The 13,816-nt window shown below is 42.3% G+C and overlaps 1 protein-coding gene across 6 annotated transcripts in view; it reads left to right on the plus strand.

Annotated features, from left to right (window-relative positions):
* The window catches only part of zgc:165508 (FAM131 domain-containing protein), a 32,692-nt gene extending 19,110 nt beyond the window's left edge, over positions 1 to 13,582 (plus strand). For all 6 annotated transcript variants that reach the window (XM_010880074.4, XM_020051965.3, XM_010880162.4 and 3 more), the window contains 2 exons: positions 3,424 to 3,555; positions 7,697 to 13,582. In XM_010880074.4, the coding sequence (XP_010878376.1) occupies positions 3,424 to 3,555; positions 7,697 to 8,319 (755 nt within the window). In that variant the 3' untranslated portion in view covers positions 8,320 to 13,582. The remainder of the gene's footprint in view (positions 1 to 3,423; positions 3,556 to 7,696) is intronic.
* The last annotated feature ends 234 nt before the right edge of the window (positions 13,583 to 13,816 follow it).

Below are 13,816 nucleotides of genomic sequence, written 5' to 3' on the forward strand. Positions count from 1 at the left end.
TATATAAATGTCATGTGTATAAATGGACAGGCCGAAATGCTTATTGATTTCACCACAGGGGTTAGAAAACTGTATCTCAGTGACGTGGAAAGAGGGTGTGATTTTGGTATACATTGGCAGGACTTTCAGTAATTACGGCTGCTCAAATTGCTGGCATTTCACAATAGTCAGTGGAGTCTCAGGTTCCTGACATGAACCCATTTTAAAACTAATGGATGGGTCTGGAGAACTGGTCTAAGAGTGTTTTACACCAACCTTACCAAAACGCCAAATTATGAAATATCTTTGTGGAAAAATGCATCCTCCCAATAGAGTTCCAGACACTTGTAGAATCTACACCAAGGTACATTGAAGCTGTTCTGGTGGCTCCAACTACCTATTATGAAATTATGTTTATCATTCCTTTATTAGGGTATATACCTATATATGGGGACCTGCTTGTTAGACATTGTGCCTTTGTGTGGTGGTCCCTCCCCTGCCAATACACATACATTTTAGTTTGGCCGCTCTCTGATAAACACAATGTCAACCTTTAGAATGTGTGGTTGTGTGGTTGTTTGCAAATGTGTGTGTGTGTATGTGTGGTTACAATACAGTGCTGGCAGGGCTACAGTTCCATCAGTTCACTCTGTACAAGCGATCGAAGTGCTCTGGGGGTGTCCGGGTCTAAAAGGGTCTGGGAGAGGAGCCAAACTATGCAGGATCAGATCACACACACACATTTATGTGCATGCCTCAACACCCACCAACCCAGGTACTCACAAAATGCATTTGTATAGGCAAAGAGGATATGAACCATTTTGTTACGTATGCATGAAGTGAATAAAAAACAGAAAGAAAAACCCTAGGATCCAATTCAATTAAACCTGCATTGCGGTGTTAACACTGTAGCTCTTTCCCATATGATCACAGTCTTGTCTAGGGGAGTATAAAGGCCGACAGAACAACAACTACCAGGGCATCCCAGCTCCCACGAATGCCTTCAATTTGCAGAATTTAAAAGTGTTTGTGGACAGGACGAATATTATAAACATTTCTTAACCTGCTTTGGCCGGTTTGAATGAATGCCAGCCTGGAGGTCTGTTTTGGAGGAAAGTCCTTCCTGTGTTTGACAACTGTGTTCAGGGTTAAGCCCACAGAATGATGGGAGAATCAATCTGTTTGTGCATCAACCCATAAATAAAGAACAAACCCTGAGAACAGGGGAGAGGGAAATTGAAATTTTAAATTGAAATAATTGAAATAAAAAGATGAAAAATAGGAAGATTGAAATGCAAAGGAAATGAAAATGAGGTGAATGAGGAAAGAAAACACAGTGTGTGGCTAGGAGAGAGACTAAATTAATAGAGGGAGAGGAAAAATATAATAATCTTTGCAAAAGAGGGGAGAAATACATGAAAGGTGTAAGAGGGAGGAGACATAACACTAGGTCTGGTATTGTAACTGTTCTGATTTTGGACAGTGATTTTTAATAACAACCTGGTTCACTAACAATTAAGAGATCAAACACACTGTATGATTACAGTAGGTTTACGTCGGACCCTCTCCAGAAGATGTCAGGCCCACCTTCCAAAACCTTTAGTATATGTCTATTAGCTGGTACATGCTCTTACAGTATGCACAACCCAAACTAATTATTTAGACATGCCTTTCAAGGCCTTCAGCTGGACAAGAAAGACTTGCCTTGCGGGGGATATAATCCCAGCTCGGCCCTCGCTCCATTGATTTATTTCCATCATTGCACAACGGTCCTTGTCAGGGACTTCAACCGGCTGGCAAAGGACTCACGGCTCAGGCAGATCATAATGGACTGGGCGGGGAGGGGGCCGATTCAAAGAGAGCACAGAGAAAGTGCTGGTTGGCTCTGGTTGTGCCGGTTTTCTAAACACCCTCCCAGCTTGGAAAACACTTGGGACTGAACAGAAAACATCCAAGGCTGGAGCTTGGAAAGCCTGGGTCTGGTGATGCCCCTGGCCCTTGTTGTTGACCCACTGGATTCCGCTGCGGTCGACAGTAGACTGAGTATACTATGCTGTGAGCTGTGACGTCGAGGCAATAAAACTTTGCATGAATACCCGCCGCAGTCAATCCTTTGATTGGTGCCCCGGATGTTTTGACACTAGTGGGTGGGTGGGTATTCTGTTAGGCAACCCTCGCCCTTTGCTGTCATGCCAAGAACCCTCCACTGATGGACAGTGTCCTAACCCAAGCTGGCGTGGCAAGCAAACAGCTGGTTACGTGACTAAAACCTTTGGGTTAGGTCTATGTAACCTCCAATGGTCCTTGGTTTCAAACAGAGTAGCCGAAAGTGAAGGATATCAAAGTCTAGAGTCCCAGAGGACATATAGACATATATTCTAGAACCATGAGCATGACAGTTTAGTATGAGAGGATCCTAAGATCCACAGGCCCCAGCAGTTTCGATGGAGCCTCAACAGTGTTCAGAATCACTGCCAAGTCCCAAACACACCACATGCAAATGCAGCAGTCTTACTAGTACGTGGAGAATGAACGGCCTCGCGCCCAGGGCTCTTGAACTACCTTGCTGTAGTGATAGATTCTCAGCTTCTCCAATACTGGTCTCTGTCCAGTGTTAGACAGTGATCAAAGTGCAGTGCTAACACATTGGGCAATTGCTCATTTTCAGACAAAATGTTCAAGTCATGACTAGCTACTTCTTTAAATAACTACCTAATTTAGAAATGAAGATGAAAACAGGTGGTCAAACAAGAAACTATGGATTAACTTATACAATATTACTGCAGTGCAACAAATGCGATAATATGCTATAATAAATTCATTTTTTTAGCTTACAATGTACATTATTATTTTTCAGTAGCTGGTTTTGGATGGGCTTTTTCTAAGAGATTTTTAATTAATTGCAATGTCCCACAAAAATCTATAAATGTAAATCTAAAAAAATTGAAAGCTTAAAAAAAAGATTCCTGGTTTTTCTTCAGTTTTGTCATGTGCTCTATGTGTCAGCTGAAAAGTTAAAGCGCTGGCCCAACGTCCAGAGTTGCTACTGACAAAGAGATTGGTAATTAAAAAGCTAGTTTTGAGCAATGTCTATTACAGTTAAATGTTTGTTCCACACTTTGATTTTTGAAACAGTTTTTATCCATTGAATTTGTGAACATAGCGTCTTACCCAGCTGTTCCCAAACGTCTTCATTTCTAAGGACCACTAAATCACTGTCAAAAGTTCTTGAAAGACATTTAAAAGTCATTGATTTCTTTTACTTAAATTATCTTGCAACTTAAATGTTGTCAATTTTATTAGGGATTTTAAATGATTCAGGTCAATTAGTTTTATAAACTAAGTATACTGTAAAATTGCTTGTAACACCATTAATACCACTTATTTTTGGAACCAAAATCTTTTCGCCAAAGTATCTGATCTAACTTACATGTGTGTTTTCAGGTGTGGCAGAGCAGTTTGCCATAGCGGAAGCTAAGCTGAGAGCCTGGTCGTCTGTGGATGGAGACGACTCGAATGATGACTCATATGATGAGGACTTTATTCCCGCCAACGAGCCCACTACACAGAGCACAGGTACGACACCCACACACACATAATCTGTTCTTTAATTTTCCCCATTACAACTTCAGTACGACTAAAGAGTGCATGGTCTTTTCTCGTGTTCTTTTATTCTTACCCTGCTTTTTACTCCCCACCCCCTGTACATGCTTCCTCCTCACCTCGTTATGTCCTCATCTCGTCTGTGTGCTTAGCTCTCTGTCTGTGTGGTGAGGACTCTCTGTATGGTGAGGACTGTGTGGTGAGGACTCTGTCTGTGTGGTGAGCTCTCTGTCTGTGTGCTGAGCTCTCTGTCTGTATGGTGAGGACTCTCTGTATGGTGAGGTCTGTGTGGTGAGGACTCTGTGTGGTGAGGACTCTGTGTGGTGAGGACTCTGTGTGGTGAGGACTCTGTCTGTGTGGTGAGGACTGTGTGGTGAGGACTCTGTCTGTGTGGTGAGCACTCTGTGTATGGTGAGGACTGTGTGGTGAGGACTCTGTATGCTGAGGAGACTGTCTGTTTGCTGAGGAGACTGTTTGCTGAGGAGACTGTCTGTATGCTGAGGACTCTGTCTGTGTTGTGAGGACTGTCTGTGTGTTGAGGACTGTCTGTGTGGTGAGGACTGTCTGTGTGGTGAGGACTCAATGTGTTCAGGACTGTGTGCTGAGGACTCTGTCTGTGTTGAGGACTGTCTGTGTGGTGAGGACTGTCTGTGTGGTGAGGACTCGATGTGTTCAGGACTGTGGGTTGAGGACTGGAAAATCTTATTGTCCCAGTGCCCTACTTTTATCTTTCCTGGTGAAATTTGATATCCCTCCTGCAAGTTTAATTTGATTCCTTGGCTTCAGACAGAGGGGGTTGCTATATGACTTTGTCTGCTGTTTGAGTGGACAATAAATACACTGTGTGGATGAGTTTGTGTTTTTGCGTGTGTGTTTTGGGGATGCTCATGCTTTCATTGCTTTGAACTATGTATCTTTCCTGCAAAAACTATGACTGTTTTAATTGCTTGATAATGTAGTTATTTAAAACTTGTTTAGCCAATTGGCTGTTTTTATTTGTTTATTCCATTACATTATGGCTGAGAAGTCACCTAGAGCGCTCATCTATGATCTGCCTGAATCCATTGTTCACTCCAGATTTATATTTTTATAAGTAGTCTCTGGGCAATCAATGTTTTGGAAGTCAGTTCAGTTTTGGATGGCTTATAAAAAACATGATTGAGTAATTTTTTTAATCACAGCATGCATATTTATGTCCCACACTGCCTCATTAATTAGGCTTGTAGTAGGTGGCTAGCTGACAATTAGTTACTGTAGTATCTATCGGCCTAATGCAACAGCAGAGCTATCTGGTAAAATCCTGTCTGTGAACAGAAACATGTGGTTGAGCTACCTGCTGTCACTCCCCCTGTGTCCCAGAGCTCAGTGGATTATGGTTATTATTGTTAGTTATCGTGCTTTTTGCATGAAACTACACTTAAACTGCAAAACAATGTCTTATCAAGTATATTTATCTTGTTTTCAGGTTCAAAATTAAAACATAATTAAAATAAGGTAAATGTAATTTGTCTTGTTCCAATGGCAGATTATTTCACTTATTTCAGGAAGGTATCTCCTCAAATATAGTTACATTTTCTTATAATAATTATAGTTGTGTAGTATTTGCCTAAAACATCTCAAACTCTTTAAAGCGTTATTTATCTTGTAAATTATTTGATTTATCTCTAAAGAACGGTGGATTGATATCACAAAATAAAAAACTTAATGAAATCCACAAAATGGAACAAACAGTGGTTAAATGTTTTATTTAAACCCTTAAAGGTTGAAGGTTTTTAATTCTGTCTGGCACTATTTTGACAGTTTGGCTTAATATGGTCTTCCTTTATAGTAGAATGAAGTGCCTTATATCTCTGGATTCTGCAGACTCTCGGCAAGAAGCACAATTAACTAAAACTTTTTTAGACACTTATATGAGTCACAATGTGACATAACAACAAATATATATACAGTGCCTTGCGAAAGTATTCGGCCCCTTGAACTTTTCGATCTTTTGCCACATTTCAGGCCTCAAACATAAAGATATAAAACTGTAATTTTTTGTGAAGAATCAACAACAAGTGGGACACAGTTATGAAGTGGAATGAAATTCATTGGATATTTCAAACCTTTTTAACAAATAAAAAACTGAAAAATTGGGCGTGCAAAATGATTCAGCCCCTTTAATTTCAGTGCAGCAAACTCTCTCCAGAAGTTCAGTGAGGATCTCTGAATGATCCAATGTTGACCTAAATGTCTAATGATGATAAATAGAATCCACCTGTGTGTAATCAAGTCTCCGTATAAATGCACCTGCTCTGTGATAGTCTCAGAGGTCCGTTTAAAGCGCAGAGAGCATCATGAAGAACAGGGAACACACCAGGCAGGTCCGAGATACTGTTGTCGAGAAGTTTAAAGCCGGATTTGGATACAAAAAGATTTAAACATCCCAAGGAGCACTGTGAAAGCGATAATATTGAAATGGAAGGAGTATCAGACCACTGCAAATCTACGAAGACCCGGCCGTCCCTCTAAACTTTCAGCTCATACAAGGAGAAGACTGATCAGAGATGCAGCCAAGAGGCCCATGATCACTCTGGTTGAACTGCAGAGATCTACAGCTGAGGTGGGAGACTCTGTCCATAGGACAACAATCAGTCGTATACTGCACAAATCTGGCCTTTATGGAAGAGTGGCAAGAAGAAAGCCATTTCTTAAAGATATCCATAAAAAGTGTTGTTTAAAGTTTGCCACAAGCCACCTGGGAGACACACCAAACATGTGGAAGAAGGTGCTCTGGTCAGATGAAACCAAAATCGAACTTTTTGGCAAAAATGCAAAACGTCATGTTTGGCGTAAAAGCAACACAGCTCATCACCCTGAACACACCATCCCCACTGTCAAACATGGTTAAAATTGATGGGAAGATGGATGGAGCCAAATACAGGACCATTCTGGAAGAAAACCTGATGGAGTCTGCAAAAGACCTGAGACTGGGACGGAGATTTGTCTTCCAACAAGACAGTGATCCAAAACATAAAGCAAAATCCACAATGGAATGGTTCACAAATAAACATATCCAGGTGTTAGAATGGCCAAGTCAAAGTCCAGACCTGAATACAATCGAGAATCTGTGGAAAGAACTGAAAACTGCTGTTCACAAACGCTCTCCATCCAACCTCACTGAGCTCGAGCTGTTTTGGAAGGAGGAATGGGCAAAGATTTCAGTCTCTCGATGTGCAAAACTGATAGAGACACACCCCAAGCGACTTACAGCTGTAATCGCAGCAAAAGGTGACGCTACAAAGTATTAACTTAAGGGGGCTGAATAATTTTGCACGCCCAATTTTTCAGTTTTTTATTTGTTAAAAAGGTTTGAAATATCCAATAAATTCCGTTCCACTTCATGATTGTGTCCCACTTGTTGTTGATTCTTCACAAAAAATTACAGTTTTATATCTTTATGTTTGAAGCCTGAAATGTGGCAAAAGGTCGAAAAGTTCAAGGGGGCCGAATACTTTCGCAAGGCACTGCATATTTGTTTACCTTTTTTGCTCTTCATTGATAAACAATAGAAACTGTAAAATTATTGACTGTGGGCATCATATTGGGATTTCCCTAGGCCATGAGAATCGGTGTAACAGTGTCAGGGGGCCATAGATATTAGTAAATATAAAACATACATAGAGATTTTGAAGCTGTTGAAGACAGAACTTTCACCTCTTTGTGACCTTCATCAAGGTGGTGTGGGGAGGTCAGGGGTTGAATATCTCAGACTGTCCTTCATGTAAAGAAGATATGCTGTATGTCATTATTTTCAACAGAATCTCAGCTTTCATTTAGGGTAGAAAGCTCCTAGCATATATAGTTCTGATACAGTGAATAGAGATGTGTGGCTGACGAATAAGTTTGTCGAACGACTTCTGAGTTAATAATTGAAAGATAAATGACATTTGGCAGACTTGGCCTGCACTATCGATGAATCCATCATATTATTTAACTGTCATTTTATAACACTCCTGTTTCATAAGTAGTGCTCAGAGTCGTTTCTCTCTAGTTGACCTGACCCCATTAGGCATGGAAACACAGGGTTATTCAGTATACTGACCGTATCTATTCCCCCCCGCTCTCCCTCCAGAGGTGCCCCTCTACCTGCGGGACCTCATCCACAGTCAGGTGTGTCAGCACCTGTGTCTGCGGGCGCCTTGCTGCGACGGCGGGGGAGGAGGAGAAAGAGGAGAAGGAGGAGGAGGAGGAGGAGAGAGGCCTTCCCCCGGCTCCACGGACACTCTCTGCTCCAGCCTCTGCAGCCTAGACGAGCAGCACCCCTTATTGCGAGACTTCCCACATCGCTGCGCCAATGGCCGTCACCACGGCGACACCGCGGAGCTGGCTGCCAAGATCTTCTCCGCCCTGCAGGGGGGGGAGGATCTGCTGCTGTCCCGCCTCCAGAGGCTGGGCCAGGGGATGGGAGGGGGCAGAGGGGACTTCCACAGCCTGGGGAGCGGGAGGGGCCGGCCCGGCGGGGAGGTGTCGCCCTGCTATTCCACGTCCTACTCTGAGACGTACCTGTCACCCGGGGAGGACGACGACGCACCCTGCAAAGACTACGAGGGCACCGGGTGCCGGGTTGAGGGCGAGGGTTATCCGCCTGACTATTCTACCCACAGGAAGATCTCAGATGTGGCCTCCTCCGGGGTGGTGTCTCTGGACGAAGACGAGGAGGAAGAGGAAGGGAGGGAGAGAGAGCAGGAAAACTAACCACTCCCATGTCATTTCCGTTTGGTTTGATCCATTGTCCCCCTCCCTCGGTCTCTCCATCCATCCCATGGCCTAGGACACATCCGCATGATTTTCCATGTCTTGATTTCATCTTGCTGCAGTGTAACTCCTCCCTCCGGGCCTTATCGCAACTCCTCCCCCTGCCTGCCCCTCCTCCCCGTTTGATATGTATCAATATATTTTTGTCTTGAGGCGTCCAAACAATCTTTTCTATCAGTGGTGAAGCAAGAGTGCTGGATAACTGTAGCTGTCACAGCCTTCAGTAAGGAGCCAGCGGATTGGTCTGTGGGTGCTCCGCCCACCTGGAACAGGAAAGGGAGAGACCGGCAGAAAACAAGATGGGGACACAACTGACAGGAAGAGACTGAATCTGAAATATCTCTGCATGTGTTTGCAAGTGCTGAACTGAACTTGTGCGCTGACCTGGTCTTGAGCACGTCGGTTTTGTAGTTAGGGCTGTTCTGTATTAATCCGCCCCTTTCCCCCAAACCAGATACAATGTGTCCTACTGTTGGATGGGTTCCACTGCATCCTGAAACCTGAAACTCTTCCCTTCCTTTGCAAGAGACATTAGCATCCTTCTGGGCATGGCTTGCTGAGTATGCCAAACTACCGTATGTAACCTGTCACCAACAGTTATGAGCAAAATGCTGGAATGTCTTAAAAGTGACAGGAAATATGTATTTTAAAAATGAAAAAAAAAAAGATTTGTCACAAATGATTATGACAGAAAAGATATGCTTTTATTGTAATAGTTTTCTATCATTCAACATGTTGTTGTTATTATAATTCTGAATATCATGATGACTGACTGTCATAATGACATATATTAGCTACCAGATGTATTGTTTTTGGTTCTTTGAATTCCTGTATGGATTACTTAAGACCGATGTTTGTCTTAAAAAAGTAAGCGAAGGTAAAAAAAAACTAACAATAGAATGTTCGAGAAGTGATGCTTTGGTGAAAGAGACGCTTTTTGATTGGGAAATTGTTGTACAAAGACAGAAACCTAGTTTTCAGTGTGGAGGTGTAGAGATTGAAGCATTGGAGATTTTCTATATTTTTGTATGCGTTGTCTTGCTTTAATCTTTGCCTATGCGGCGTACCAGTGTATGTGGTTTTGCACGAAGCTAATGTGGCTGTAGATTTCTCCTTTCTTTGTTATCACTGTGTGATATAGTGTATTGGGAAAAAAAATACAAATGTGAACAAAAATTGTTACTTTTATTTTGAAAGAGGATACTGTGATACGTTTGTTATTGTCATTGGTATGATCTTGTTGTAAACTTTTCCTTATTTGGTTTTATTCTGTTATTCTTTTTCTTTTTGTCTCAGTGGCTCCTAAAGCTGCTAATTCTACATTTCCTCTCGTTCCATTTAGATCAAGATGTCAGGTAAAGGGTATTTTGTTTAACACATAGAAATAATTCCGTTCCCATGGTGATCTGAGGGACCTTACATGGGTTAGGTCTGAGGGACTGCCACTCATAAAACTCAGGATGTCTCATTGGCTCAGAGCGTCAATACAACCCACCCATACACAAAACAAACCAATGTCATCCCCCATCTCAGTGAGCCTGTGTTTGTGTATGTGGTAAGAAATACTTTTTATCATCATTTAACCCCTTAAACCCTTCACTGATTCTTATAGAAATCCTCAGCATGTGTGGGTGTGTGTGTGTGTGTGTTTATTCCTGTTTTACAGTCTTCGGGTCCTCAATATCAAAACAAGGAAAATCATATAAAGTGAGGACATATGGCTGGTCCTCACTTTGACAGGCATTTCTGGCTTAGGGTTAAGTTTAGGGTTAGGGATTGAATTACACTTAGAGTTAGGGTTAATTTTTTGATGGTCCAATCCTGGACAAAAAATATCTCGTTTAAAAGATAATCTCTATTAAGAATCTCATAAAGATTAGGATATTCAGATTAAGGTTAGATTTTTTAAAATTATTATAGTAAATTGCTGGTCCTCAATTTGACCATAAAACCCAAAATGTTCATTGTTTGTGTCCGTTTGCATGCTGTGAAATAATACTGTCATCAAGCTTGCCTTTGCCATTCCAAAAACCACTAATGCAGCAATTCCCTTTAAACAGTGTTTTAGTGTAGCAGTACTCTAACTGAGGATGAAAGACTTGGACTACACGGTGCTTTGGAAAATACATCAATAGATCAATTACATATCGCAATTTTTGGTAATGACGTTTCTGACACTAGTCCTGAAAGAGATTAATAAATGTGAGCACCATGATTTGAAATCAAACAACTGAAATATAAGATAACAAAACCTCTAAAAAAAAACTGATACATGAAAGGAGTCTGAAAACAAATTCAACTCAGGGGAACCATTACTGCTGTGCCTTCATCTATTACCTTTCACCTCCTGTGCTCTGATTGGCCGTCCGGTCAGGGCAGCTCCTCCCATAATGTCCAGTGTCATGAGTTAATCCAGGGTAGAGCCTGAGCCATAGCTCCGCCGGACATTATGGTTCTTATGTAGACGACATGGTGACATTTACGTCGTGGTCCTACACATAACAATTCACGTCAACGCATGACGTCAGCTGTGTTTTTTCTAGAATTAGTCTTAGATTGCCGTTTTATTTTAATACATTGTCCTGTGCATCAATGGATCATGGTGGATAAGATAAAGGTTTGGGGCATCAGACACTAACTGTTTGGCAGCTCAGTTAACAGTGAACAGAGTGTATTTTCTCTTTGCCTCAGTATGTTAATTCTCCTCATCTTTGGCAAGGTCAGGGTTTTAAAGTGAAATCACAGAGTCATGGGAAAGGCTAGACCCTGTTGCATCTCATGTCAATGTGGCCTGTTTGTTTTAGACGATTGGAGGGTTTGACTATTTTCTAGTTGGAGGGTCACTTAGCGTCACTGTCTCTTTGCTGTCATTACAGATGGGAGTTATTTGTGGCCGGGGCAAGGTTGTGTTATCCCTGATGCAGTGATGTGTGTCCCATTGTTCTCTGTCCCCCCCAGTCTGGCTGCACGGCGCCGAGGGTGACCCCCTGGTGACGTGTGACGGGCACCTTGGTTACGGGCGTCAAACACACACACAGCTGTCACACACACATACACACACACACACTCTCTCTGTCTCTCCGTTTCATTTTCTGTCTCCTTTCTCATACCCTCTCTCTGCCATCGCTGTCCATTTCTATCCCCCTTCCCCCTCTCTCTCCCCCCGTCCCCTGTCCCTCCCCCCTTCTCAACCCTCCCCATGCAGTTATTAACGGACGGCTGTGTAGAGCAATGGGAGATGTGTAGTATCTCTTTCGTCCTTTCCTTCTTTGTTTCTTTAATTTTACTAGTCTTTCCATCCCTGAAGGTCAGGTTTCGGAGGTGAACTGACCCACAAAGTTTGAGTGCTTTCCGTAACAGGTGGCTGATGTAGCAAGTGGTGCCACTGCCCTCTGACTGGATCAATGTCTAACAGTTTATCCCGGGCAAACCAATGGAGATGAATGTCCCTGGCCAAATGCAGGGAATCGTTTTTAGTCCCTGTCCATAATCCCTTCAGCTGCTTGAGGTAGAAGATTGTGCCTTCTGCTCTGTGTTGTTGGATCATTTCATGTCCTTGGTAATGTAAACACTGAGGGACAGGAGGACAGGTAGGGGCAGAGCATTTATCCCTGGGGGGGCCCATGTGGTGGAGGTCATATTGTCTGTCCTGACCACCTGGGGTTGGTCCTTTAGGAGGTCGATGATCCACTTTTCGCAGACGTCTCAGCGTCCTGACACGCTAGGAGAATGCTGGTGTTAAAATCTGAGCCGTAGTCAATAAACCTGCAGGTGTTTGTCGTGTCCAGTTGAGTTGTAATGTGCAGTTCAGTGGCTGTTTGGGTAATCTACGGCTCTGTTTAGGTAATCTATGGCTCTGTTTGGGTCATCTATGGCTCTGTTTGGGTCATCTATGGCTCTGTTTGGGTAATCTATGGCTCTGTTTGGGTAATCTATGGCTCTGTTTAGGTAATCTATGGCTCTGTTTAGGTAATCTATGGCTCTGTTTAGGTAATCTACGGCTCTGTTTAGGTAATCTACGGCTCAGTTTGGGTAATCCATGGCTCTGTTTGGGTCATCCATGTCTCTGTTTGGGCCATCCATGTCTCTGTTTGGGTCCTCTATATTTGGGCACTAGGCAAACTGCAATGGGTCCAGAGTGATGGTCTGATGGAGGTTTGTGCTTCTTAGCAAGCCTCTCAAAGCATTTCTCATTCTGTGTGCGTGCATGTTTTTGGTTGTGTGTGTGACATTCCTACTCTGTGTGTGTGTGTGTCAGAGATTTCTGGGTGAGCTTTTCTCTAAAGATAGACATTGGAACATCTGTCAGACTATGGCAGTAGTGAGGTGGTATGTAACAGTATGAATATTTCCACTGTGGTGGCCCCATCCTTTTTCACCCCAGTTTCCTCTTGACAGAGGCTGAGAGCCACCGCCTCACCACCCACTGGGCTTCTGGTGAACGTCTAGAAACTTCCGGCCTTGCATAGAGAACTAGGAGGCAACAGTAGTCTGTTGTAAAAGTCTCATTGGAAAGCCAGAGAGTAATCTTTACAGATTAGATAGAGCTGGGAGAGGAGAGTTTGGCTGTGTTTAACCCATATTACACTCTGCTGCTGCCGCAGTGCTTAATTAAAACTACCCACAATTCCCTGTGTGCTGGGTGGAGAGTTGACACCAAGGTAAGGTCCTGGCTCCAGTGAGAACGCACACACACAAAAACACATAGGAACATCTAAACACATTAATGCATCTAAAAATACAAAGACATGTAAACACATTAAAACATATTTGCATACACATAGGTTTAATTTCCTTCCACTCATATACAATACATAAAGGATGAAATGCAACAGCTTTAAATGTGAAATGTTGCAACATAGCAAGAACAATCTGTCATCTCCTGCTGTTCATCACTGCAGCAAACAAACCATGAAACCTAGACTGTAAGGAACCAGTCACCTTTTCCTGTTGCTTTCCTTCTGCTAACTGTGACTCTCCATCTCTAACAATACTCAGTATACACTCTCCTCATCCTCATCACCAGTTTTAAATTTATTTGACTCTCATTTCCAGATTTTTGCTCTTTCATTAGACTGAATGTACTGTAGTAATCTCAATATTGACAATTCATTTAAAAACTGAACTGAACGTTGTTTACTGCACCTGGCATCATTGGAAGTTCTTATTAAAACGTCCTTAATGTTCTTTGCAAAAAAAACTACATCTTGAAGTGATGATTGTGTGATTTCCTGTCTCGTTAAAAATAATGATGTTATGTAATACTGTATTCATGTACAATACGACATCTGATTTCATATTGAACAAATGTCTTTTTCTTCCATGTAATCGGTTACATTACCAGAAAAACTATTATAATCAGACTAGAGGTGCTTTTGAAAAACAAGAAAAAAATATATATTATATATAATATTTAATGGAATACTTTTACAGATAG

The sequence above is a fragment of the Esox lucius genome, chromosome 1 (genome assembly GCF_011004845.1).
Source record: "Esox lucius isolate fEsoLuc1 chromosome 1, fEsoLuc1.pri, whole genome shotgun sequence".
Classification (NCBI taxonomy): Eukaryota; Metazoa; Chordata; class Actinopteri; order Esociformes; family Esocidae; genus Esox; species Esox lucius.